This window comes from Myxocyprinus asiaticus, chromosome 32 (genome assembly GCF_019703515.2).
Source record: "Myxocyprinus asiaticus isolate MX2 ecotype Aquarium Trade chromosome 32, UBuf_Myxa_2, whole genome shotgun sequence".
Taxonomy (NCBI): Eukaryota; Metazoa; Chordata; class Actinopteri; order Cypriniformes; family Catostomidae; genus Myxocyprinus; species Myxocyprinus asiaticus.
The window spans coordinates 24,574,026-24,601,663 of record NC_059375.1 but is presented as its reverse complement, the minus strand read 5'-3'; the positions used below and the strand labels follow the sequence as shown (position 1 = coordinate 24,601,663).

The 27,638-nt window shown below is 38.2% G+C and overlaps 1 protein-coding gene across 1 annotated transcript in view; it reads right to left on the bottom strand.

The window, feature by feature from the left end:
- Positions 1–27,638, bottom strand: part of LOC127422760 (supervillin-like) — a 66,434-nt gene that overhangs the window by 15,869 nt on the left and 22,927 nt on the right. The window contains exons 11-25 of the mRNA XM_051666486.1: positions 26,876–27,012; positions 26,527–26,622; positions 24,523–24,808; positions 20,002–20,383; positions 10,430–10,658; positions 8,710–8,842; positions 6,964–7,014; positions 5,581–5,649; positions 4,688–4,738; positions 3,322–3,490; positions 3,073–3,168; positions 2,195–2,281; positions 1,901–2,078; positions 1,399–1,571; positions 763–918 (exon numbers count right to left, since the gene is read on the bottom strand). Coding sequence (XP_051522446.1) covers positions 763–918; positions 1,399–1,571; positions 1,901–2,078; positions 2,195–2,281; positions 3,073–3,168; positions 3,322–3,490; positions 4,688–4,738; positions 5,581–5,649; positions 6,964–7,014; positions 8,710–8,842; positions 10,430–10,658; positions 20,002–20,383; positions 24,523–24,808; positions 26,527–26,622; positions 26,876–27,012 — 2,293 coding nt within the window. The remainder of the gene's footprint in view (positions 1–762; positions 919–1,398; positions 1,572–1,900; positions 2,079–2,194; positions 2,282–3,072; positions 3,169–3,321; positions 3,491–4,687; positions 4,739–5,580; positions 5,650–6,963; positions 7,015–8,709; positions 8,843–10,429; positions 10,659–20,001; positions 20,384–24,522; positions 24,809–26,526; positions 26,623–26,875; positions 27,013–27,638) is intronic.

Genomic DNA, 27,638 nt, shown 5'->3' with positions numbered 1-27,638 from the left:
ATGACATAGGGAGCGAGATGAGACATTTCACATTTATGCGATTGGCATACACTTTTATCCAAAGCGACTTACAGTACATTTAAAGTATAGATTTTATCAGTTTGTGTGTTCCCTGGAAATCGAACCCATGGACTTGGCATTGCTAGTGCCATGCTCTACCAGTTGAGCTACAGGAACATGGGAGATGCACCCATGATGTTTTTCTTCGGACTGCACGCTCACTGTTCTCTCTTTTATTTAACCCATCTGGTTTCTTTCTCTCTCTGTTTCAATTAGGGCAAGTGTAGAATGTTGATGAAGGGTTAGATTAAAAAAGAGAGATAGATGGGTAGCAAGAGAAGAGAGTTAAAGAGAGAGGTAAGGCAGTATGCCTTATGTGGAATTGGTATTCACAGCCACCCTACATTCCTACAGCAGCAGTCCACATAACAGCAACTGGTCTCCTCGTGCTACATGACAAGAGAAGTTCTCCTTCCTTCTTTAAAATAAACATGTTATCACACAGCTTTTCATGGCTGTCCCACTGTCAAATAATGCAATGCCATCTACAGTATAAATATATACAAGGTGCACAAGTTCTGTATGCAGTTCACCCTATTAGAAATCAAATAATGTATATTGTATCCAATTACAGATTTTAATAGTAATAGTTGTGCTTTCAGTGATTTTAAAACAAGGTGAGGGCTACCTTACTAAAATAACACTCAAAACTAAATGCTTCCATTCTATAATAAACTTTGATGGTGGGGTGATGTCACTCACCTTTGACCAGAATGAGCATGAGTTTTTTGTAGGGCATGGCACTGTTGTTGGAGCTCTGATCGGAGATGTTCACACTTCGTAGACTCACACTGCTGAAGTTTTCCTTACTGGCCAATCCAGCGAGAGCAACTTCAGAGAAACCACTGTTCTTATTTACTATGACAGAGAGGAAAAGAAAGAACCAAATGAGCGAGGAAGAGTGAAAAAGCTACAGTATGAACTACAACATTCAGTGGTCCAAAAAGTATTTGGACGCTTTTAGACACTTACAGTAAGTCACACTTAAAATGTATGAATTTCATTTAAATACCATAATATAATATTTTAAACTAAGCTAAACTAAGTAAACTAAGCATTAATGCTTTTATCAAAACTAACTTCACCTTTTAATTTCTGCAATGACTTAACTGGTCCCAAGGTGATTTTTATTGGATATATTAAGTCAGTTCCACTTAAGTTCACACAAGTGAAAAAAAAAATACAAATACTTCTAATTGTGAAAAGTAATTTTATCATTTAAAACCTAACAAACTTCTTCCTGAAAAGTGTGCTTATATCATCTTTCTTTAAAATAAATATCACTTATTCACTGAAACAGGGTCCCAAAACAGAACAGACCCCTCTTTTATCACTCACTCTTTTCCTGTTTCATCCTCCTGCTCTCCAGAAGACCGATGTTCAGTCTCTGTTCTGTGTACTCATGTCTGATGTCCTCCCGAACAGCCAGGAGTTTCAAGGGGTTCCTGGATGACTGAACGTTCCTGGTTGGCCGTACTGCTCGCTTGTGCTGCATCATCTCTGAGGTCAACCTGAAGAACACCAAGGTCAGATGGTTAAATGATCAATAGAAACTAGCCAATCTGCCTACATTAAATACAGGTTCATTAGTAGCAAGGATGAATATGGTTTGTGACATGTGTTTTGTGCAGTGAATTATTGGCCGTCAAGAGCATGAAACAATAAAAATTCAAGAGATATTTAGAATTCAAACAATCAGTAATTTTGTCTATGCCCAGTGGAGTGATAATGGTAATAATCTTCTTTCCTTTTTTTTTTTCTTTCTTTTTTTTAACTGTGTTGGTTCGCCACTGGGTCGGAATATAAAATCTGCTCTTCACGATATTTTGTTTGGCTTTACCTGGGCAGCTGCATTCCAAATATGGTGTCAAAATCATCATTGATATCCAGACTGCTGGTGATCTTGGCCATATCCTCTGTGTGCCGATAAAACTTATCAAAGATCTCATCATCCAGGGTCATGACCTCTTTAACAGACTTCTCTGTGACTGCAATTGTGGTCTCCTGAAGTCCTGACACTATTATAAAAGGAAATATTAAATGTATAGAAAAACATTGTATACATACTTACACACAAAAATACAAATAAGGGTTGATGGTTAATGTTCATAACACTTTTCATTATTACACTCACCTTTACTATTGATTCGACCAAGGAATGACTCCAACTTTTCCAGCTTCTTGTCTGACTCGAGCTTCATGTCTTGTCTGACTTCAATTTCTGTATCAAAAAATATCAGAAAATAAACCACATTATCTGATGGTAAAGGGATGTATGACCCCATTTTACACCTGGTATTACAATGCGTCTCGGGTGAGCCGGTCACATGTGGTCAGGCGAGACTTGTGTTCTGATTTGGAGGGGAGGGTCTCTGATTTCATGACGACATACATCAATCACTGTGTTAGCGTACTACTGCATGATATTAAAGCACAAAGTCAGAAAAGACAAAGAAACCGGAAAAAAATGCTGTTTCTCCCAACTGCCGCTGAAATGTAATCTAAGCACAAATGCAATATTTCGAGCAGAATTATCAGTAATTTTAATTAATTTCATGTATTAAACTGAGCTTCAGATGTTTGTCCTTCTCATCTGTCTCACTGCATGTTGATATCAGACACACATAAGAACATCCATGAAGTTTCTCGTGCTTGTTTATGTATCCACTTTTCACATTTTCCGATCTGACTGTTATTTCCTTTTAAAGCAGCACGTAACTGGCAAAGTTTAGACTCTTGTTTTAGCACAGCGTTTGATTGAAAGATGAGGGGCTGTGCTTCGCTGCTGGGACACATTCAGGATGGATAGCGTTTACACCTCAAATGCGATAAGGTCACATGCAATTTTGACCACATTAATATTTGTTTTTTGTGATCCGATCACAAAGCGTTTTAGACCCCATTTAGACCTGTATTTAGCGCTGACCACATATGATTTGGATCACCCGAAACATCTTAATACCAGGTGTAAACGGGGTCTTTGTGTTAGAAGTTGTGTGTATGGCTTCTTACCTTCATGTGGCTTTAAGATGGCATGGGAGGCATTCTTGTTTTTAGAGGACAGAGGAGACAGCACTGGATTTGAGAGGACAGTGGGGGCTGCCAGACCTCAGATAGAGAAAAACACAGGGAGAAATTCTTAACTGCATATTGCTACAAAGCAAAACTAGACTCATTGTCCTAATATTTTCACGAAGGCTCAATCCATGTCTGGAAGCTGGTATGAAGCAATGAATTTGAACGTATACATTTGTCACCAACCTTTCTTGACCATTCGACCAGCCACTGTAAACTGAGTGGAGTCATTGGCTGCTCCATGACCTTTAACCTTCCATGCATCGTCTTGCGCGGTGATGAGCTGCTTGCGTTCCTGAATGGACATCTCTAATCGTCCAATCTGCTGGCTTTCCACCACCTCATTTCCCATTCTCTGAGACAACAAACGAGAGGACATTAAACTTCAAGTGTGCACATAACTGTCTGGACAAAACCTATTGTTCATCTTGAAATCAGCAGTTCCCCAAACAAGCATTAAAGGGAATGTTCACCTCAAAATTTTAATTCTGTCATCATTCACTCACCATCATGTTGTTCCAACCCGTATGACTTTCTTCTGTGGAACACAAAAGGAGATTTAAAGGCACGGTCACACATACCTTCGCACAACAAAATTCTGCGGGAGATGATGGCGTGGGTGGACGTGAGCATATGTGAAACCAAAAAATATATAATTGTCAAGCAGCCTCTTTTTAATGCTGCAATTTATACTCTGTAAGACTTGTTAAAAAGAAACTCACAACTAAAATTATATCCCTTGTCCATTGTGAATATTCAGTGTAGCCGTGTACAAAGCACTGCCCACGCAGAGATCACTACCAATCCAAGAAAATTCCCATTGGTCAACCCGGCAAATTCGCCTGTCAAAGTTCACCAAACTTGAACTCCACACGAAATCCGCGAGGGGAAATTCTTCGCCACCGGAAGTCCATCACGTGGATTACCATTAAGAGGACTATTTCGCCTGTGGAACCATGCAAATGTATGTGACTGCACCTTTAGGCAGTATGTTAGTTTCAGTCACCATTCACTTTCTTTGTATGGAAAAAGATGCAATGAAAGTGAATAGTGACTGAGGCTAACATTCAGCTAAACATCCTATTTTGTGTTCCACGAAAGTCATATGGGTTTGGAACAACAGGAGGATGAGTAAATAATGACAGAATTTCAATTTTGGGGAGAACTATCCCTTTAAGCTGGTAAAATTTGTCAGGGACACAACACCTTTCATAGGAGTTTTAGTGAAGGAAAATTGTTAAAAATAAAATATTCTGATATGTGAAAATAAGTCTTAGACCACACATTCAGCTACTGCTGACCTGGAAACAAATCAAAGAGTCTCTAAAAGTTTTTGAATTTTACACACTCATAATTATTAGTAATTGAGTGAGTGATTAAAACTTCCTGCAGGTGATTAAAATGAATATAATACATATTAATCTTAAACATGACACGAAAAGTAGACAAAGAAACCAAAACAACACCAAAACAGGCATTACACCAACAGTCTAAGTGGAGTGCTATTATGGAGGAACAGTGGATATGTTTAGATGTGGGGGGTGGGAGGCACCTTCCTTCTCCAAGGGTGACGCTCATCCATCTGCACAGGCAGGGGGGTAGCCTTCACATGGAGGGAAGTGCAGGAAAACAGACAGGAAGAGAGAGAGGGATGAGCAAAGAATAGAAAGAGGATGAAAGATGAGGATGCAGCCTAGACTACCATTAATAGAGAGAGGAAGGTGATACTTCACTTGAGACTTCAACACTGACTCTTCATTTAGTTTTACAGTCAGTCAGTTTGTGCTATGATGCAATTATATAGGATTGATTTGAAACTGAATAGTAGCATGACATTTCAGAGAGTTTTCAGATCAGCTGGTCATGATTGCAGTATAATGTCTCTCTTCTACTTAATGGGACTGTAGGCAAAGTTTTTAGTGAAGTATTTAAAATAGCTACATAAGATATATATATATATATATATATATATATATATATATATATATATATATATATATTATTTTTTATTTTTTTTTTTTAGAAGAGCCAAAGTTCAACAATAAAGGCATTCTAAATATCCAAGAAAACTCATTCTTTTGTGATCTACTATATATGGCCAGGTAAGAAGCAAGAAGCAAAAAGTCTCAAAACGGTCATTTAGATGTGCATAATGGGTGCTTGTCAAATTAATTTGACAATATGAATAAACAACACAATAAGTAAAACAAATATAATTCCTTTGATATGAAGAAACACTAAAAAAATCTTGAAGATTCTAAATATAAAGAAAATAAAATTATTGACAGTTTGATAAGGTACAATAACACAGTTATTATTAACATAGTTACAAAGTTAGAAAGTAAAAACGAAACAAAGAAAATAATTAGTGGTAGAGGAGAGACGGAACGTCAGTATCAAAGGCAGGAAAAGGGAAGAGAGTTTACATTGGGTGGTCTTGCTCACCTGTGGGAGGATGGCTATTTGGTCCAGCGGTTCAGAAACACACGAAAAGGAGGAGGACAAAACAGTGTCCTACACACAAGATGGACAGGGGAAGTAACACAAAAGATGACAAGATGGAGAGACAAATGACAGAGGAGGAGGGAATGCAGGAAGTCCAGGAGCAGACAGGTGACACAGGTCTAGTCTAATACACTATTATACAACTTCTAAATACCACATGACCTCCACAAAGGTAATGATCACATCAAAGTAATCTACTAGACTTGCAAGGTCAAATCTAGAGTACAATGCACAACAACTAGCCTTGAACAAGCACCCCGAATTTGATGACTCTGAATCTGTCTGTTATGTCCAAACTAATCTGTTGTTACAAGTCTAACAGGTCTAATCACAATGAGAAGTGCTGAAGTCAAGAGAATAGTTGCTAAACGTGCAACTACAATGATGCTGTTCCCAAATTAATGACAAATTCACAGGCTCATCATTGTTATCAATTGATGTGGTCCCAGAGAAGCAGCTTGATAGAAACTGGTTATAATAAAATTGGGTCTAAATTTTTAGAACAGAACCAAACTGAAAGTCTGTATAGCTGGTTGAACAAGGCCAGTAATAACACACCAAAAGTGTGAAGTCATCACAAGGTAAAATGACAAAAATAAATAAATACTGGCATTGCAAAAATCATACTTTTACTATGGTAGCAATGTGAGAGGAACAAGCAAATAAAAAAAAATAAAAAAACACCACAAGCAACAGGTCATCCAGAGTTGCCAAGATTAAGTACAAAAACACCATAACAGCACACTGACATCATGATTATACTGTCAGAAATTAAAGGGATAGTTCACCCAAAAATTTAAATTCTCATCATTTACTCACCCTCATGCCATCCCAGATGTGTGTGACTTTCTTTCTTCTGCAGAACACAAAGATTTATAGAAGAATATTTCAGCTCTGTAGGTTCATACAATGCAAGTGAATGGTGGCCAGACTGTTGAAGCTCCAAATAAATCACATAAAGGCAGCAAAAAAGTAATCCATACAACTCCAGTGGTTTAATCAATGTCTTCTGATGCGATGTAATCACTTTGTGTGAGAAACAGATTAATATTCCAATCCTTCTTTGTTTTTAAAATTCTTGCCCCCATTGGCCACCATTTACTTGAATTATATGGAAATATTTGTTATGAAATATTGAAATATTCGTTTGTGTTCTGCAGAAGAAAGAAAGTCATACACATCTGGGATGGCATGAGGGTGAGTAAATGATGAGAGAATTTTCATTTTTGGGTGAACTATACCTTAAAATGTAAACAAAACCATAAGCCTTGTACACCTCCAATAACCAGTGCTAAACCTGTGGCTAACGGCTAACAGCCTTACCCAGAGTTGTTCAGACACAGCAAAGTCATCTATCATCATCATGCCATCATCCTAGAAAGAGGGGTAAAATGAACAGGGGAGAAATGACCCCCCCACTAAAAGCTTGGACACTAAACCTAACCTTTAGGATTACTGTGAAGATTCAGAATAAACATTCTCATAACTTGTGATTCCTAGTATTTCTGAGATGTTTTTCAAAGGAATTCATTTCTTATAATTTAGGTGTTCAGTTTCTATATCACTATGTTAATTTGTAAGTATCAAGTAGAGATTGACCAATATTTCTTTAATTATTGTTGTAATTCTGCATTTGACACCATCATAAATAAATATTAATATTCATGAAATACTATTTATGCAAAAAGTTGTTTTGCAATCAAAATGGTCACAAATGTATTTTTATCTTTGTACTGGGCAATGTCTTAAATAGTTTCTAACTACATTTTCTAACTTGAGAATCAATGGTTGCAATTACTGAATATAAGTACTAATCGGTTATTGGATCTTTAATATTAGTAGAACTTATATTGAAGATTCAATAACCGGTCAGTCAAAATCATTGTCTATTTCTAGTATACAGTACTGAGTAACAGTATTCCGATGTAAACATTCCTTTAAATGTGGGACACTGAATTTTTTAATCCTCAGAAAACTAAAGTATTGGTTTTGATTAATGAAGACTCTAATGACTGCCAATTACATGTCCAAAAAAAGTTACGTGTAAGGGATGTTATAGAGCAGAATTACACAACCTGAATCCAAACAGAGAAAGGCATGTGAAACCTCATCCCATCCCCCACCGCATTAGAGAATTACTATAAAGCATGCAAAGATTTGAAACACTTTTTATTATAATAATTTTAATAAATAATTATCAACAACAACAAACAAAAAAACACAAAACCATGCAGTAAAGTAGTGGATTAGCAGAAAGAGACAAAGTTAGGTACAAGTCGGTTAAGAATAGATATAAAACATACTAATAATCTAGGACCTTTCATTACAAAGATGATAGTACATACAGTACTTGTGATCTCATGACCGCCACATGACCTCTACTGGTCCTTTCAAAAACAACACTGTAGACAGCACCTGTTATTGCTCTTGGACAAACACTTAGACTGTACTGACATGATTTTTTTCTATCAGTCAATATGAATACATACAATTATCCATCTAACTAGATACCTTTCAAATATGATTTTTAAATAAATACATGTGAACGTGGAAGCTTGCACTGAGCAAACATCACTACAGCTGTCTGGCATAGAGTTTCTATTGTTTTAGTTGATAGGTGTGCTTTAGTTTCAAACAGCCAATAAATAAATAAATAAATAAAGAAATAATTGTGGACTCATGCATACCACAAGAACATGCAAACAGAAAGAATAGAATGAATAGAAAGAAGACTAGAAGATAAAATAATTGACAGCACATACCTTTCTCTGTTTAGAGTTACTCAAAATGTAACTGCACTAACTCTTAGTTTAAAACCTTTTCAGTTCTGCATTTAGCTAAAAGAAAAAGACATTTCTGAAATTGTGTACCATGCAACAAAATATAATCTACTACATCACATAATTAACCAGTAGAATTAAATTTGATAAACTAGAGTTGATAATACAAGATGCTATTCACCGCACCAACAAAACAGCTGCTGAATACACACAGTATACAAAATTAGACAATTCATTGTGACCTATGACCTTAATGGTCAGGTGAGGCAGTTCAAGGTACAGAGGTTACCTTCTTCTTGAAGCTCTGCTCCACTTCCCATAGCTGAGCTTGTCTTTCAGAAACAGCGACCTTCACCACATCCTGTTTTTTATTTATCCTGTTCCTCCAGTCTTCCTCTCCACTCTTCTTCAACAGAGCCAGCCTAGAAGGGACAAACACAAATTGAATAAAATTCTTAAATACATCTAAACAAAAATTATGGATGAAAAAAAGAATGGGGAAAAAATGTGATCTCAGTGATTTTGACCGTGGCATGATTGTTGGTGCAAGACGGGCTGGTTTGAGTATTTCTGTAACTGTTGATCTCCTGGGATTTTCACACACAAGTCTCTAGAGTTTACTCAGAATGGTGCCAAAAACTAAAAAACATCCAGTGAGCATCAGTTCTGCAGATGGAAATGCCTTGTTGATGAGTGAGGTCAACGGAGAATGGCCAGACTGGTTCGAGCTGACAGAAAGGCTACAGTAACTCAGATAACCACTCTGTATAATTGCAGTGAGCAGAATAGTATCTCAGAATGCACAACACATCGAACCTTGAGGCGGATGGGCTACAACAGAAGATGACTACGACAGGCACTTTATTAGTACCATAGTGTTCCTAATTAAGTGCTCGGTGAGTGTATATTGAATAGAAAAACATACACACATAGATACACACTATGAGATCAGTAGTTTGCATTATGTCATTAATCAATTTATCTCGTTTGCATCAGCTTGACTACCATAGCAGCAGACAGCTGTCCATCAGTTACACAATACTTTGGACACAGCAATACAATTCTGACTCAACTAAAACACAAACCAATCAATGGAAATTATCAAGGGACTATAATAGATAGTTATGCTGAACTGGAATATGCTTTATAAAAGCACTGTATCTAGGGGGAAAAAATGTATTTAAAGGAAAGTATTTTTCTAATATCTGGCCCTCTGTATCTGTGTGCTGACTACAACAAAAGGATGCAGTCAGACAACACTAAAGTTGACATCAAAGCTCACTGCAACATTATTACAATCGTATCAGCAAAGCCAAAAATGTTATATAAGGACTTTGAGCATCTCATTTGTTCCCATTTCTAATATAATTTTCTCCAAACTACACTTCATTCTTCACTATACTTAAAAGGAATGGACAACATTTGCCTGTCACTTGACATTCATTCAAAAGATATACACAGCGCAACCTACTTTCTACAAATAGAGTCAAGATAGAACACAGTCTAAACAGAGCCAAAACATACAATGTTTTGCTTTCAGATGCTGTAAATTAGCATGAAACATCCTCGTTGATTAACAAACTACATGACACTGAGCTTTGAAGGCGAGATGGAGGCATTTTTTGAGAGACCTCTGCTTTCAGTATAGATCTACATGTGCATTCTATAATTTACGTTTACTGTTTAATAAGTATACTGTATAATATACGTTTTTCCAATGCAATTTTAAATGATAATACCATAAACTTCTATTGTTTTAAAAATAAAGCTAATTATAATTACTACAGACTAACCTTAACCAATATCTTAACCCTCCCCTTAAAAGATTTATTGCATTTTTAGAAAAAAAAAAGAAAAAAAAAAGAATAGAAAAAAAAAAAACATAATTTAGAAATGTTTTTTCCAAATGAGTATGTGCCCAAAGTGAGATTCTGTCATATTTAGGTAACTTCTGGATACATTTATCCCCAAACAATTGTTAAGTACATATGCACACAAACACCACTCACCTCTCTTTGATGGACATCTGTCTGGCAGACATGATGTCTGAGAGCTTGTCTCCCTCCTCTGTTTTAAAGTCTGTCTCCTGCTCGTGCTCCTGTTCTCTATTGTTTTCCTCAGGGAGACGTCTGGTAGACTCTGTGTGTGTGTGCTGTGTCAGAGAGGCGCTCCGTAATGAGGATGAGCCCTGTGATACAGCTACCGCTGCACATACTGTGGCTGTGTGCACAGGAAGATCTGTTTAACAGACACACACAGGAAAGGGTTAGAGCAGCCCCAGTGCTGCGATCAATAACAGCGACAGTGACAGGCGGACAGACACCAAACTCTCTCACATACATTCAGTTCTTTAAAGAGTTGATACTAAGTCATGTGAATTCATACACAGCAAAACTGTGATGAATATGTAAGCAAGGCAACAGGACGTGAGTGTCAGTTTCTTCATAAAGGGAAGCATTGTTTCTCATGCTGTGGCCATGTGGGTTACACAGACATCTTTCTGTCAGTTCAGATGGAGAAAACTTTAAAACCTCAAGCCTACATGACAGACAGTTCAAACACACAACAGGAAGACATTTCAAAAACTCACACTCCACTGAAAGGACATTCACACATACAGTAACATCCTGTTACTCTGCTGTGACCTCTACTTTTTTAGTCACACCGATATCAGCACAGAACACATGTACAGCAGAGCAAAAATAAACACTATCACCACCCTACACCACAGGAAACCAATATAAGCTATCCCTGACAAATTGCCTCAGGCTCACTGACTGTACACACGGAGTCAGGGATCCCACACTTTTCCACCAATGAATTTCCATGACTTTTTCCAAGACCTGTCCAGTTGCTCATGATGACTAGATTTGGATTTCTTTAGAAATTGTTTTACAGAGATTGCCATTTCGATGTCAGGTACCATTCTTTCAAATAAATTGATTTAAATGATTATACTTACTAGTGTACAAATCAGGGATGTGCTGTGAACTTTGAGACTGGGCAACGCACAGTATAACTATAATTCTTCACAGCAGTCAACTCAGGTCACCACTTCATATGAGATTAACCAGATACAATGCTATGCAAGCGACCGCTATAGATCTTTTTCACAGTAACGTCATGTTTGAATTTTGACATGAAAACAAGGCTGTGAAAGATAGACTGGGTGGTTTCACATATAGACCATTTTAAATTATCCAAACCCTGTTCAGTTAAAGTTGACCAAAAAGGGAACCAGCTGCAAATGGCCCCAGCACTTTTTGTGTTCACAATGTATGTGGACTTAAGAGGACCCACTTTTTTTTTGGCCCTCTTTACATTGATGTGATCTCAGACCCTTTGTTGTTAACACCACAACTCCTTAAGAACTCCTTGGCAGTCATGATTATGAAATTTGGCTAACAATAAATTGTCATACATATTGTGATCATGATGATAAATTGTCATACAGTGGTGGCCAGAAATATTGGCACCCTTGGTAAATGAGCAAAGAAGGCTGTGAAAAAAAATCTGCATTGTTTATCCTTTTGATCTTTCATTAAAACAAATCACAAGGGGAAATATCTCATTATTAAATAAATATTTTTCTCCAAAACACGTTGGCCACAATTATTGGCACCCCTAGAAATTCTTATGAGTAAAATATATCTGAAGTATATTCCCATTCATATTTTACATTTTTTAGTGCACCTGGGTGACTAGGAACATGAAATTGTTCAGCCATGACTTCCTGTTTCACAGGGGTATAAATATGAGTTAACACACAGGCCAAAGGTGAAGAGGATGGTTCAAGTGGCCAAAGAATCTCCAAAGATCACAGCTGGAGAACTGCAGAAATTAGTTGGGTGTTGGGGTCAGAAAGTCTCAAAACAACAGCAGACATTAGCTACACCACCACAAGTTGTTTGGGAGGGTTTTTAAGAAAAAAAGCCTCAGCTCTCATCCAACAACAAACTCAAGCATCTTCAGACTGCCAGACACTGCTGGAACTTCAAATGTGACCAGGTTCTATGGTCAGATGAAACAACAAAAAAAAAAAAAAAAAAAAAAAAAAAAAAAAGAGCTTTTTTGTCCAGAGATGGGTGTGGCACAAACAGAGATGTAGTAGTACCCAATGCCCACGGTTAAATGTGGTGCTGGATCTTTGATGTTGTGGGGCTGCTTTTCTGCCAGAGGTCCTGGACATCTTGTTCGGATGCATGGCATCATGGACTCTATCAAATACCAACAGATAAAAAAAAAAATAAATCACACCCTGGCTGCCTCTGCCAGAAAGCTTACAATGGGTCCTGGTTGGATCTTCCAGTAGGACAATGATCCAAAACAAACATCAAAATCAACACAAAAATGGTTCACTGACCACAAAATCAACGTTCTGCCATGGCCATCCCAGTCCCCTGACCTGAACCCCATAGAAAATTTGTTGGGTGAACTGAAGAGGAGAGTCCACCAACATGGACCTCTGAATTTGAAGGATTAGAGATTCTGTATGGAGGAATGGTCTCGGTACCCTTGCCAGGTGTTCTCCAGCCTCATTAGGCATTATAAGTGAAGACTCAGAGCTGTAATCTTGGCAAAGGGAGGTTGCAAAAAGTGCCAATAATTATGGCCAATGCGTTTGGAGAAAAATATTTAATGAGATATTTCCCGTTTCAATTGTTTCACTTCAATTAAAGGTTTGTCACAGCCTTCTTTGCTCATATTTACCAAGGGTGCCAATATTTTTGGCCACCACTCTACCTCTTAGGTGTATGTGTGTGCTTAATTCACATACACCTTAAATAGTCATTTATTAATATTTAACTTGGAATCATAATAAAATAGGGCAATGATTCCCTCTAGCACTTTAAAAAATTTAAATATTGCACAGGGATAGAATTACATGAAAAAGAATATTTCAAATGTTACAATATTTCCAATACTTCATAAATGTCTGTCCTTTTTAGTCAACTTTTTATTTATACCGTTTTTAATATATCCCAGACAGCTAATTCTATTCTATTAAAAAGATAAAATCTCTAAAAAATGATATTATGCAGTAGTAGTCTGTCCTAAATTCTTTACTTTCATATGTTAAGGCTCTCCGATTAAACTCACAAACCCTTATTTCGAATGAAGGAAAACATTTGAGATTTTATGAGTATTTGAAAATATGTTTCTCCACAGGAATAAAGCAAGCGGGAGCCTCCTTCTGCATGTCATTAACACTACAGGTATGAATGAACCCAAAACACCTTTTTCACACTCAGGGTTTTGGAACTCAGAAGTAAACGTTTGCAGGGTAAACTTCGACAGCAGTGAATGGGAGACCACAGCAAATATTATATTCACTTACCCATTTGCTCAAAGACCAAAACAAAAAATACAACAAAAAAAAAAATCCACTTATGTTTGAATGACTTTCCAGAAGAGGAACAAAATAGAGAGCGGTGGATTAAGCAAGTCATATGGGAGAAGATGCCAAATATACAGTTACTCTCTCAACAGCTGTAATAGAAACCCCTTCGCAGCTGTGGTAATTAATTTTTTAAAAACTAATTCCAGGGTAATATAACAATAAGCACAATGTTAAAAATGTACACTCAATATTTAAAAAATGTATAATAAAAAAAACTTGATTTACACTGCTAAATAAGGTGGAAACGCATCACAGTCTGTGAAAAAGGTCTATTACATGAACATTAAAATAAAGTCACACGGAGCCCTTTGTTCACTATCAAAATTCTTGCTTGTATTTTTGCGGGAGTTTGGTGCGAACCTCCGCAGACGGCGTGCGCATCACAGCTCCTTTTGTGGTCAGAGTACGGTTTGTTTTTGGGACCTTTTAGGGGTCTGAGATCATTTGTGTTTTCACATATACATGTTATATCACTCTGAGACCGTTTGGAGTGCTCAAATGAACTAGGTGTGAAAATGCCCCTACAGTCCTTCCAATGGCCTGTACTGAAAAAAAGCTGTAGGCTACAAAAAAAGCTGTAGGCTACAAAAAAAAGCTGTAGGCTACAAAGCTCCTAGATCAGAGGTTCCCCAATTTTATTTTTCTTAACTACAGCACCCCATTATAGTGTTTTTACCCCATAGCACCCCATCCACTGAAAAAATAAGTAAATAGTCTGTTGAAAACACTCCTTTATATAAAAAGTTTTATATTAACCTGTGTAATCCTAAAATTTCTGAGTTGGCACATGTATTTATTATGCCTTTTCAATTTATTTATTTATTTATTTATTTATAAGTTAGTGAAAATATGAGATTTATTCTTGGTCATAATTGAAACTGGTGGAAAAATACAGAGTAAGTGTGATACTGTCATTTTGCTCAGTTGATGGCGCCGCAGATGGCCGCCTCGGTGTGGAGCTCTCCAATTCTTTTGTAGTTTTTGTTTGTTTGTCCTGTGTTTAGTAATTTTTTTCTAATCAGTTTTATCAGGGACGAACTGCTGAACACTCGGCAGCACATACCAGACAATCTTTTCCCAGTTTTTGACTAATCTGATGTTTTGTTGTACATTTTAGTCAGAGGTGCAGCCGAGTTGTTTAAGTGCACTATGAGATGCAGGCGAGGGAAGCTAGCCGGCGCGCTGATCAAGCTCCGACAGCGTGGCTTTCGAACAGCGCATCTAGCGAATCTCCGCTCTCTCCCTAACAAAATGGATGAACTACATCTCCTCACCCATACAAACAAGGACTTTTCAAACTCTGCTGCCTTGTGCTTCACAGAAACATGACTGAGTGAAGCCATTCCAGACAGTGTATTACATCTGCCAGGCTTTCAGTTGTTCAGAGTGGATCGCATTGCAGAGTTAACAGGGAAAACAAGAGGCGGTGGAACATGCATTTATATCAATGAAAGTTGGTGTACAGATGTAACAACTTTAAAGAAGATGTGCTATCCTAATTTGGAAGCGCTCTTTATTAACTGTAAGCCTTTCTATTCGCCACGGGAGTTTTCCTCGTTTATTCTGGTGAGTGTTTATATTCCTCCACATGCGTGCGTGAATGCTGCGGTGCAACAGCTAGCTGATCAGATCACAGACACGGAACAACAATACCCGGACTCACTTATTATTATTCTCTGTGATTTTAACAAAGCCAACCTCACCCGTGAACTGCCAAAATACAGACAGCACATTACATGCCCCACCAGGGACAGAAATATACTGGACCACTGCTACACAACATTAAAGGACGCATATCACTCTGTCCCTAGAGCAGCTTTGGGACTCTCTGATCACTGTCTGGGTCATCTTCTTCCGATCTACAGGCAGAAACAAAAATTAGCTAAACCTGTAGTAAGGACTGTAAAGAGATGGACCAATGAAGCAGAGCTGGAACTACAAGCCTGTTTTGACTGCACTGATTGGTGTGTTTTTGAAGCTGCAGACACCAATATGGACGAGCTCACAGATACTGTACTGTACATATATCAGTTTCTGTGAGGATATGTGCATTCCTACTAGGACTTATTTAACGTTCAACAACGACAAACAATGTTTACAGGAAATCTCAGACAACCCCCCCCCCCCCCCCCCAAACTTTACTTAACATCTGTAAAGAGGAGGTGTGCTGGGTCTTCCGGAAACAAAAGACAAGGAAACCACAGGGCCCAGACAGTGTTTCACCCACTTGTCTAAAATCATGTGCTGACCAGCTGGCCCCCCATCTTCACACAGCTCTTCAACAGATCACTGGAGCAGTGTGAAGTTCCCTGCTGCTTCAAATGTTCCACTATCATCCCTGTCCCAAAGAAACCCAAGATCAAAGGACTTAATGACTGAGACCCGTCGCTCTGACATCTGTGGTCATGAAGTCATTTGAGAGACTAGTGTTGGCCCACCTGAAGGACATCACTGGACCCTTTCTAGATCCCCTACAATTTGCTTAGAGCAAACAGGTCTGGGGATGATGCAGTCAACATGGGATTGCATCATATCTTGCAACATCTGGACAGACCAGGGACATATACAAGGATCCTTTTTGTGGACTTCAGTTTGGCTTTCATCATCATTATCCCAGCTCTCCCATGGAATAAATTAACCCAGCTCTCTATTCCCACGTCTATCTGTCAGTGGATCACCAGCTTTCTGGTGGACAGGCAGTAGCTAGTGAGAAAGGGGAAATTCACTTCCAGCACATGTACGAACAGCACTGGTGCCCCCCAGGGACGTGTGCTCTCCTCACTACTCTTCTCCCTGTACACCAACGACTGCATCGCCACGTACCCCTCTGTCAAGCTCCTGAAGTTTGCAGATGACAATTCTGTCATTGGCCTCATCCAAGATGACGATGAGACTGCATACAGAAGGGAGGTTGAACGGCTGGCTCACTGGTGCAGTCATAACATCCTGGAGCTCAACACGCTCAAAACAGTGGAGATGATTGTGGACTTTAGGAGGAACACCCCAACACTGACCCCCCCGCTCACCATTCTAAACAGCACTGTGGCAGCAGTGGAGTTGTTCAGGTTCCTGGGCACTACCATCTCACAGGACCTGAAGTGGGAGACCCACATCGACTCCATTGTGAAAAAGGCCCAGCAGAGGTTGTACTTCCTTCGCCAGTTGAGGAAGTTCAACCTGCCACGTGCTGCTAATCCAGTTCTACTCGGCAGTCACTGAGTCTGTCCTCTGCGCTTCAATAACTGTCTGGTTTGGTTCAGCTACAAAATCAGACATCAGAAGACTACAAAGGAGAGTTCGGACTGCTGAGCGGATTATTGGTTGCCCCTTGCCCTCCCTTCAAGAACTGTACACTTCCAGAGTGAGGAAAAGGGATGGTAAAAATCACTCTGGACCCCACTCACCCAGCCCACTACCTTTCTGAACTGTTGCCTTCTGGCTGACACTACAGAGCACTGAGCACCAGAACCATCAGGCAAAAGAACAGTTTTTTTCCCCTCAGGCTATCCATCTCATGAACAGTTAAAACTATAGTATAATTATGTGCAATACACAGCCTAGTCAGTTATGTTATTTAACATATCCTACCTCTTCTGCATTACATTCCCTTGCACTGTATATAACAGATTTGCATTTGTACATACTATATGTATATTTTTGTCTTATTGTGTATTTCTATATATACTTATTTTTCTATTTGCTTTTTATTTGTATTCTATTTGTATTTATTTGTATTATTATCTCTGTCTTGTTGTTGTATTGTTTGTGCACTGGAAGCTTCTGTCACCAAGAAACATTTCTTGTATGTGGAAGCATACGTGGCAATAAAGCTCTTTCTGATTCTATCATTTTGCTCAGTTGCTCAATAGGACCCACAAGAAAATTGCAATAAAATAAAACAAAGTAACATAATTTGGAAAAGGAAATGGCAAACCAAGAATAACTGCATCATAATTTACTTACCCTAATGCCATCCCAGACACATATGACTTTTTCTACTGCAGAACACAAAGGTTTTTAAAAGAATATCTCAGCTCTGTTGGTCCATATTATGCAAGTGAATGGGGTCCAACACTTTGAAGCTCCAAAATGCACAAAGGCAGCATAAAAGTAATCCATAAGACTCCAGTGGTTTAATGTCTTCTGAAGCGATGCAATAGGTTTTGGGTGAGAACTGATTTTCACCATAGATCTTGACATTGGCAGTCTCCTTGGCAATCATGATTTTAAGCTCGATTACATTTCCAAGCACCATTTAGCGCTCTGCATATACGTCAAGCACTAGGAAATGTAATCAAGCTTGAAATCATGATTTTGCCTAGAGACTGCAATGGCAAGATGTACAGTGAAAAAGGAGTTATATTTTGGTCTGTTCTCACACAAAATCAATTGGATCGCTTCAGAAGACATAGATTAAACCACTGGAGTCTTATGGATTACTTTTATGCTCCCTTTATGTGCTTTATGGAGCTTGAAAGTGTTGGACCCCATTTACTTGCATTGTATGGACCCACAGAGCTGAAATATTCTTATAAAAATCTTTGGTTGTGTTCTGCAGAAGAAAGAAAGTCATACACTTCTGGGATGGCATGAGGGTAAGTATATGGGAGAATTTTCATTTTTGGGTGAACTTTTCCTCAGCAGCAATTAAACATTAAAAATAAAAAAATAATCTAATGAAAAATAGAACTACTTCCATTATTGACATATTCTTTACGGTGTGATTTTAACTGAAAACTAGACCCGTCATCAAAATTTATTTTTACATTTATATATATAAAGTTATCCAGCCAAGGACGATTAGTGCTTTTCTCTGCTTCTTGTCAATATTGTTGTTTAATATTAACAGAACAGATTTTTGTCCCATCTGTTAACACTCTCATAATACTTTAACTGCTGTGTATACATTTGTATTGTGTCAAGAGGGGCATTTTGACTAAGAAATGCACTTAAAATGTTCACGCATGCAGCTGCACTCACCACGAGACACGAGCACTTAATAGAACATGCGCAGACATAATTCCAGCAAATTCCAGCCAATGAACAGGTAGAGGGGCTAAGCAAAAGTGCTGCTGACTGGCTTACTCATTGTGGTCAGCATGATTACACTTCGCACTCCATTCACTCCCATTAAAACATATCCGAACCGGAAACGCAAGCTCATGCCAAGAAATGTTGTACTCCACTGGGTACAAGAGATCAAGTTAGGTGAATTCTGACCTGCAAATCTGTATGACGAGAGGACGCGTGACCAATGGAAGATCGAAACTTCAAACGTGTGAAGTACAAAGAATACATGCAGTATTTCACAGCTGCATGTTTTATTGTTGCAGGAAAGTGAGAAGTCAGTATACTTTAACATTTTAAATATAATATTATTTGATATTTGTGACGTATTTACTTACAACAGAAGCCCTTCCGCATGACATCATATCCTGGTCCGTTGTGTTGTCCGAAAAAAAAAAATTGCGTGCTCATATCCTAGTATGACTGCCCCTTTACCCTGACCACATTTATAAGTGAGTCTGAGTGTCGTACATGGAGAACAATTATTTGAATACAAGTCAGAGAAAGCATAACAAAGTACTTCTACCAGAGGGAGGCACCAATGCAAATGAATTACTGCCTGTTCTGCTGCGCTGAGATAAGAGAACAAATTTTTATGAAAACAAGCAATTTTATTTGAATATTCCATGTCCTTTTTTCCATTTTTTCCCCTTCTGTTATGCAAGTACTGCTTACCTAGATTATATGGACAGCACGTCCACGTTACAGATGTCTCCAATAAGACCCTCAATCAACAAACTAATGTCATTTTGAGTTGCAAGTTTTACTCTACACAAGCTCTTATCACAAGCAATATCTCACAGATGAAATATTTTAGATTAGAACAAAACAAACAAAATGCATTTTCACTCACAAATCACACCTTAACTTCCCTGACGTTTTCAGGTTTTCCATGACTGTGGGAACCCAGAACTGTGAATATCACTGACTAGCAGCTAGCACAAACGGCATGCATTAATGGTATTGTTATCTAAAATATGGAAAAGACAAAAGGATGAGACAAAACAGACTTCGCATAAATCAATTAAATAAAATGGAAGTACAGACACAAAAACAAGTCTAGGGGAAAGATAGCACATAATAGACACAAACACACCACCCATATTCCTGTACCTGACATGTTTGCCTTGGACTTGTGCTCTTCATCTGTTTCTAAAAGGTCCTGAGAGGACACCAGTTCCTTATTGTGCCCTTTTTGCTCCTCCCACTCTCTGGCCGGCTGAGCATGAGGTGTCTGTTTCATGCTTTCTGGAGAGGGGAGCTTCCTCTTCCTCATGCCTTGGGCATCCGATGTCTTATCTGGTCCATGATGTGTCTGGAACTCTTGGGCCAGTTGAGAGTGGCATGGTGGGGACAAGGCTTGCTCATAGTAGGCGGGGCCAGAAACATTAGGCGTGGCCAGGTGGATGTCACCGGCGTGTTCAGTGGAAACGGTGGATGATCTAAGAGCTGAGGAAGAGGCGAATGCAAAACGGCCTCCACCCACAGGCTGCAGCTACAGGAGGAGAATAAGGGCAGGGGGAGAAAGGGGTGGAGGGAAAAAAAAAGTGTGGGGGGGGATGGGAGATGTAAGGTGGAGGAAAATTAGATGCAGTACGAAAGAGAAAATAGAGGAGACAAGGGATGGAAGGATTTGAGGATAAATAGTGTAATGAAAGTAGAGCATTAATATAAAAGAAGGTAGAAATTGGTAGGTGAAGGATTGTTTAAAGGAAGGAGAGAGAGGGTACACAAGATGGGAGAGGTTGAGGGTCAGATGGGAAAAAGTGAGAGGAGGGATGAGAATAAAAAGTGGGTCAGTATGGGCAGGAAATAGCACAATCATCAACAGTTCATCAGCCCTGATGTGTTGATCATGCTGACTAATCAGAAGCTGACTCATTGCATTTCCTGTAGCTGAAAGGCAAGCATCAAACTGGCAAATGTCAAATCCATTCATAAAGCCATGCCAATTATGCACTGAACCCATCTCCACTCATTATGCCCTCAGAATGGAACACATTGACAATCTCAATACATTACAACCCTACTGTAAATGTGGCTCCACTGGCTATTAAACAGAGCGATAGTGTGCATTCAGAACAAGATCATTGACTGTAAAATGATTAAATCAATCAGAAAAGTGATCTCAATTACATTGATTCACTTCCTCTGTTCTTATAAAAACACTCAAAAAACCCCACTTATTTATCATGACTCCCTCACACACATGTATATACACAGTATATATACAATCACTAAGCACTTCATTAGGAGCACTATGGTCCTAATAAAGTGCCAGAAGTGGTCTTCTGCTGTTGTAGCCCATCCGCCTCAAGGTTCGAAGTGTTGTGCATTCTGAGATTTTATTCTACTCACTTCAATTTTACAAAGTGGTTATTTGAGTTACCGTAGCCTTTGTCAGCTCGAACCAGTCTGGCCATTCTCCGTTGACCTCACTTATCAACAAGACGTATCCGTCCGCAGAACTGATGCCCACTGGATGTTTTGTTTTTGGCACCATTCTGAGTAAACTCTAGAAACTGTTGTGCATAAAAATCCCAGGAGATCATCAGTTACAGAAATACTCAAACCAGCCCGTCTGGCATCAACGATCATGCCACAGTCGAAATGACTGAGATCACATTTTTTCCTCATTCTTATGGTTGATGTGTCCATTAACTGAAGCTCCTGACCCATATCTGAAGGATTTTATGCATTGCACTGCTGCCACACTATTGGCTGATTAGATAATCACACGAATAAGCGTACAGGTGTTCCTAATAAGCGAGTGTATATTCTGTATATATACTGTATATATATACTGTGTGTATATATACTGTATATATATACTGTGTGATATATATATATATATATATATATATATATATATATATATATATATATATATATATATATATATTGCAAAATAGTTATTAGAAATGAAATACTTTTAATATTTTACAGAATATTTTATTGAATGTTGCAAAGCCTTTTTGCTAAAATTAATATTTGGAACTTAAGATGGACGCAAACCAAACAAAAGGATTATTAATAACAAATACATAATGAATATTCACATTATAACACTAGATTTAAAAACAAAAGAATAAATAGTAAAACTAATGTTGTAAAATGGATAGTTCAGAGCATAAATTCTGATCAGTTGAGTTTTGTCTGCAAATGTGGTCACAAATATACAGTGGCAAGAAAAAGTATGTGAATCCTTTGGAATAACCTGCATTTATGTATAAAACTGTCTTAAAACCTGGGTTGATCATCTAAGTTACAATAATGAACAAACACAATCTGCTTTAACTAATAACACAAATTATTGTATTTTTCTTTTATATATTTAATATATAATTCAAAAATTCACAGTGCAGGTTGGAAAAAGTATGTGAACCCCAAAGGCTACTGACTTCAACAAAAGCTAATTAAAGCCAGGAGTTGGCAAACCTGGCATCCAATTAAAGAAATGAGATTGGAGGTGTGGGTTAGAGCTACCTTGATTTATTAAAAGCACTCAAACATTTTGAGTGCTTGGCCATCCAGCCAAGATGACTTAGTGAGGTAAAAAAAAAACCCAAGAGTGACAGCTAAAGATTTAAAGGAATCATTGGAACTGGTTAACATTTGTTCATGAGTCTACTATATGGAAAACAATAAACAGGCATGGAGTCAATGGCAGGACACCACAAAAGGAAGCTGCTGCTTTCCAACAAAAACATAGATGCGTGCCTGGAGTTCGCCAAAGACCACCTTGACACTCCATAATGCAACTGGGAAAATGTTTTGTGGACTGATGAATCTAAGGTTGAATTGTTGGGGAAGAACACGCAGCACTATGTATGGCGTAAAAAGGTCACTGCATACCAACATGAAAACATCATCCCAATGGTGAAGTATGATGGAGGGAGCGTCATGATTTGAAGCTGCTTTGCTGCTTCGGGACCTGGACCACTTGCCATCAAGGAAAACTTTAATTACCAAGATTATCAAGATATCCTACAGGATAATGTCAGAGTGGCTGTGCGCCAGCTGAAGCTCAGTAGAAGTTGGGTGATGCAGCAGGACAATGACCCAAAACACTGAAGTAAACCCACTATAGAATGGCTTAAAAAAAGAAAATCCACCTTTTGGAGTGGCCCAGTCAGAGTCCAGACCTTAACCCAATAGAGATGCTGTGGAATGACCTCAAGAGAGCCGTTCACACCAGACATCCTAAGAATATGGCTAAGCTGAAGCAGTCCTGTAAGGAAGAATGGTCCAAATTCCTTTTGAACATTGTGCATGTCTAACCCGCAGCTACCGGAAATGCTTGGTTAAGGTTATTTCCAAGGGATCACTAATGTACTTTTTCCACCGCACTGGATGTGCTCAATAAAGACATGAAAGATTATAATTGTCTGTGTGTTGTTAGCTTAAGTGCATTGAGTTTATCTATGCTTGTGACTTTGATGAAGATGAGATCACATTTTATCACCATTTAATGCAGAAAACCAGCTAATTCCAAATGGTTCACATACTTTTTCTTGCCATTGTATCTACCATGCAAATACTGCTAACATTTCTACCGTTTAACAGTTTTTAGCATCATACCACCCAACTCTAAAAATTCATTTACACTATTAGAGCACAATAAACCCAAACAAAAAAAAATCATGGCACATAATGACTGCAAGGCCTGTGCTTGAACTACATTCAAATATAGCAACATTAACACCCATGCCTTAAAGACTTAATTGGGGTTTTACGAGCTACAACTAGCAGGATGCTAAAACATGTCCTGAATTCAAGATACTGGGAAATACTGTATATGCTGAAGCATTAGGATGACTGCTGCTAAAACATAGGCCAATGGCTTTACTGCAAGCAGAGCAAACCTTGGGCTTTATAAAATATCATACAGTTCTAGAGGACTCAGGCACCCTCACATGTTCCAGATCACTCAGGCCCACTGAAAACTCTGATTCCTTGTCAAACATCTCAGAACCAGAACAATCCTGTAGAGACAAACCTTTTTAATGGCTAACAAATGTGTGTCTCAGGAAAAATAAGTTTGATTATATGTCAACTGTAAATGGGTGTGAAATGTCAATATATGCCCAGCGCCTAATAGACCTTAGTAAGACCAATAGTCCAGAGTAGATACATATTTAATTTAATGCAACTGAAATTGAGGCTTTGAGAAGTACAGTCTGTTCAGTATGTTCTACTGTTGGGTACCTGGGTATCAATCGACAAGAAACAGAAAATACCTATTATTGTCTACAGGAAATTTGAGGAAAGGCGCCTTTTTTCAGCGTTTCAGTGTTACGGATAACCCTCCACAATACTTAACTTCAGAAAAAGAGACTTTTAGTTTAATGAGACCAATTTAGAGGCCGACCTCTTAACCCTACTTTCTTTCTCTGACAAGGTACAAATTTGTCTTTTCTGTGCTCTTGAGATGGCTAATTCCTCTCTCTCGCTCTCTCTCTAATATAAAATAGTCATATTTGTTCTGTGTGTGTTTGACAGTAAATTTTACAGCTCAATTTGTAGGGTAAAGTTAACAAAACACCTGTTTGGGAAACACTGATGAAGTAGTTATGTACAAAACTTGCAGAATTCTTATGGTATAATGATTGAATGAAAGGAGCTATATGGTACCTGTTCAACCTCTCCTAGTGTGATTGGCTGGGTCTGGTAGCGGGCGTTACTCCTGCGTGCTCGAGTGTCTCCTCGGGCCAGAGGACCGTGGCTGGGTGGCTGTGCCAGGCGGTTAAATAGTGCCATCTTCTCTGCCAGAGTGAGCGTGGAGATGTCTGGCTCCTCTTGGTCATCCTCCCCAGGAGAGGCATGGCGAGCTTGATCCATCTCGACTGACTCCTCAGCTAGCTGAACCTCTCTGGCCTGCTCCCTCACCATGGAGCTCTGCTGAGATGATGCCTGCAAGCTGTGGGACAAATCCATACCCAGTCTGCTTAGGAATGCAAAATATGTTTAATATTAATTCCATTACATCACCTGTAAGGCTGGGTGGTATGACGGTATGTAACAAGCGACAGTAGATGTGTGTCAACAAGAATACACGTAGATTACATTTGCTATCTATTATGCAATGATACATATATTTGCACAGCTATCAGTGGGCAGGACTGCTTTACATTATTTATTGAATTTAAGAATTTATTTAATTGAATTATCCAAATAAATAAGCATTACCACATACACTCAACACTTTATTAGGAACACCTCTACACCTACTTATTCATGCAATTATCTAATCAGCCAATCGTGTGGCAGCAGCGCAATGCATAAAATCACGGATCACGCACCATCAGAATTAGGAAAAAATGTGATCAGTGATTTTGACCGTGGCACGATTTTTGGTGCCAGACGGGCTGGTTTGAGTATTTCTGTAACTGCTGATTTTCTGGGATTTTCATGCACAATCGTCCCTAGAGTTAACACAGAATGGTGCCAAAAAAAAACAAACAGTGGCAGTTCTGCGGACAGAAAATCTCTGTTAATGAGAGAGGCCAACGGAGAATGGCCAGACTGGTTCGAGCTGACAGAAAGGCTACGGTAACTCAGATGATCACTCTGTACAATTGTAGTGAGCAGAATAGCATCTCAGAATGCACAACACGTCGAAACTTGAGGCAGATGGGCTGCAACAGCAGAAGACCATAGTGACCATAGTGTTCCAAATAAAGTGCTCAGTGAGTGTACTTTAAATATATAAACAGCTTTTCATTGAATTTCCAACAAAAATAACTTTATAGTGAGATATACCGATACCATAATTTAAAATTACTTACACTGTAATACAAGATTTTGGTCACAACACTCATCCCATATCACCTTTATCTAATATCATCTGTGCAATTAATAAAGAACTGGGTGCATTTTTTCAAGTTATATAAATTTAAACACGTGTGCATGCATAGACAAGTGATTGTGAATCATGTTACAACACAAAGCAGATAAAATTTAACCACCCAGAAATAGGCAAGTCAATTTATACACAGCAATGTGTTAGTGTTACACATTTCCAAAGGGTAATTAATACGTACTGTTGTATTAAGATTATAGAAGAGTGTGCAGACAAACATGTCATGCAGTTTATATACTCAACATGTTGCAATGTGACACTGATGAGTTCAGCGATGTGACACTTTGACAAGTCAAGCCGACCCTGCTTTGATGGCTTGTAATATTTTATAAATGTATAAAAAGACTAACATCTGTCTTGTGTATACAAATCAGTACTATTATAAATGTCATAGGTGATATCCTGCATAGTTTGGAAACTTTGGACTTGCTTTGAAATTCTTCCTCTTTTAAGTAAATAAATGTAGGCATGACTAAGACTTGTGTGTTGGCCTGACAATGCCACAAGAGGGCGGTGTTTCTTGATTTGAAGAACTATACGTTCATGTATTTGCTGGACAGTTTGTTCCTTTTACAAGACCATCACACAAATGAGATGGTTGAGTACTTTCCTTATGACACATGAATCCAGAGAGAGGCACACGTATTAAAATGACAGACACCTGTGGCAAAACATGCTCCGAGTGAAAAGACTGAGATACATTAATACTGATTAGCATTTTCATGCCTGTCTTGAACACATGCTCATGTGGGTGTTTATATGTGTGTCCTGGGTACCTGTACATGGTCACAGAGCTGTTGATTAGAGTGGGACTAGGAACATGCGCTACAGAAGTTTGTACAGTCACGGACAGTGACAAATGGCCAGGGACACTTAACCATATAGAGGAGGGGGGAAGAAAGAGACAGAGGAAAAAAGGGCATGGGAAGAAAATGAATAAAAAAAAAACAACAAAAAAAACAGATCATAAATATATGAAATGAAAGAAAAGGAAGGGATAGATATTTGGCTAATATATGGCACATAAAATGGTTCTCCACCAAATAAAGACAATGTTTTTCCCTCTTTTACTGAAAAACTGCTACATTTGCTTTATCAAACAGACCACATACTGTATGAACTTACGTAGCAGCAATGACCACTTCCTCTGAGGTGACAGGCTGAGTGCGGGAGCGATCCTGACCTCTCCTAAGTCTCCGCTCCACTGCTGCGTTGCGGCTCCATGCTTTTACTGCTGAACCATCTGAGGTCTTCTCTAGTTCCTAAGGAACAATGAGATTTCATGAGTAACAGTTTTACAGCAGCTTAAATATAAATGTACAATTATTATTTTTTTAAAATATTATATATATATAATATGTGTGTGTGTTAGTGACTGTATTTGTTTTGCATTCCAAGGAGTGTGTATCGAGGACACACCTCAATCCATTACCACACAACTCTCATATCATACACATTCTGCATTCCTCAAAAATGACATTTGATACCCCAGATGCTGAGATGGATGTAGAGCGTGAACTTGTACAGCAGGCCAAAAAAAAAAAAAAATAATTTTTAGTGAGTCCAACAGCAACCTGAATTTAACCGCCAGTGTGTATGTATATACACACACACATTTTATATATATATATATATATATATATATATATATATATATATATATATATACACACACACACACAAACACACGTATGTGTATATATATATATATATATATATATATATGTATGTGTGTGTGTGTATATATATATATATATATATATATATATATATATATATATATATATATATGTATGTGTGTGTGTATATATATATATGTGTGTGTGTGTGTGTGTGTTTATATATATATATATATATATATATATATATATATATATATATATATATA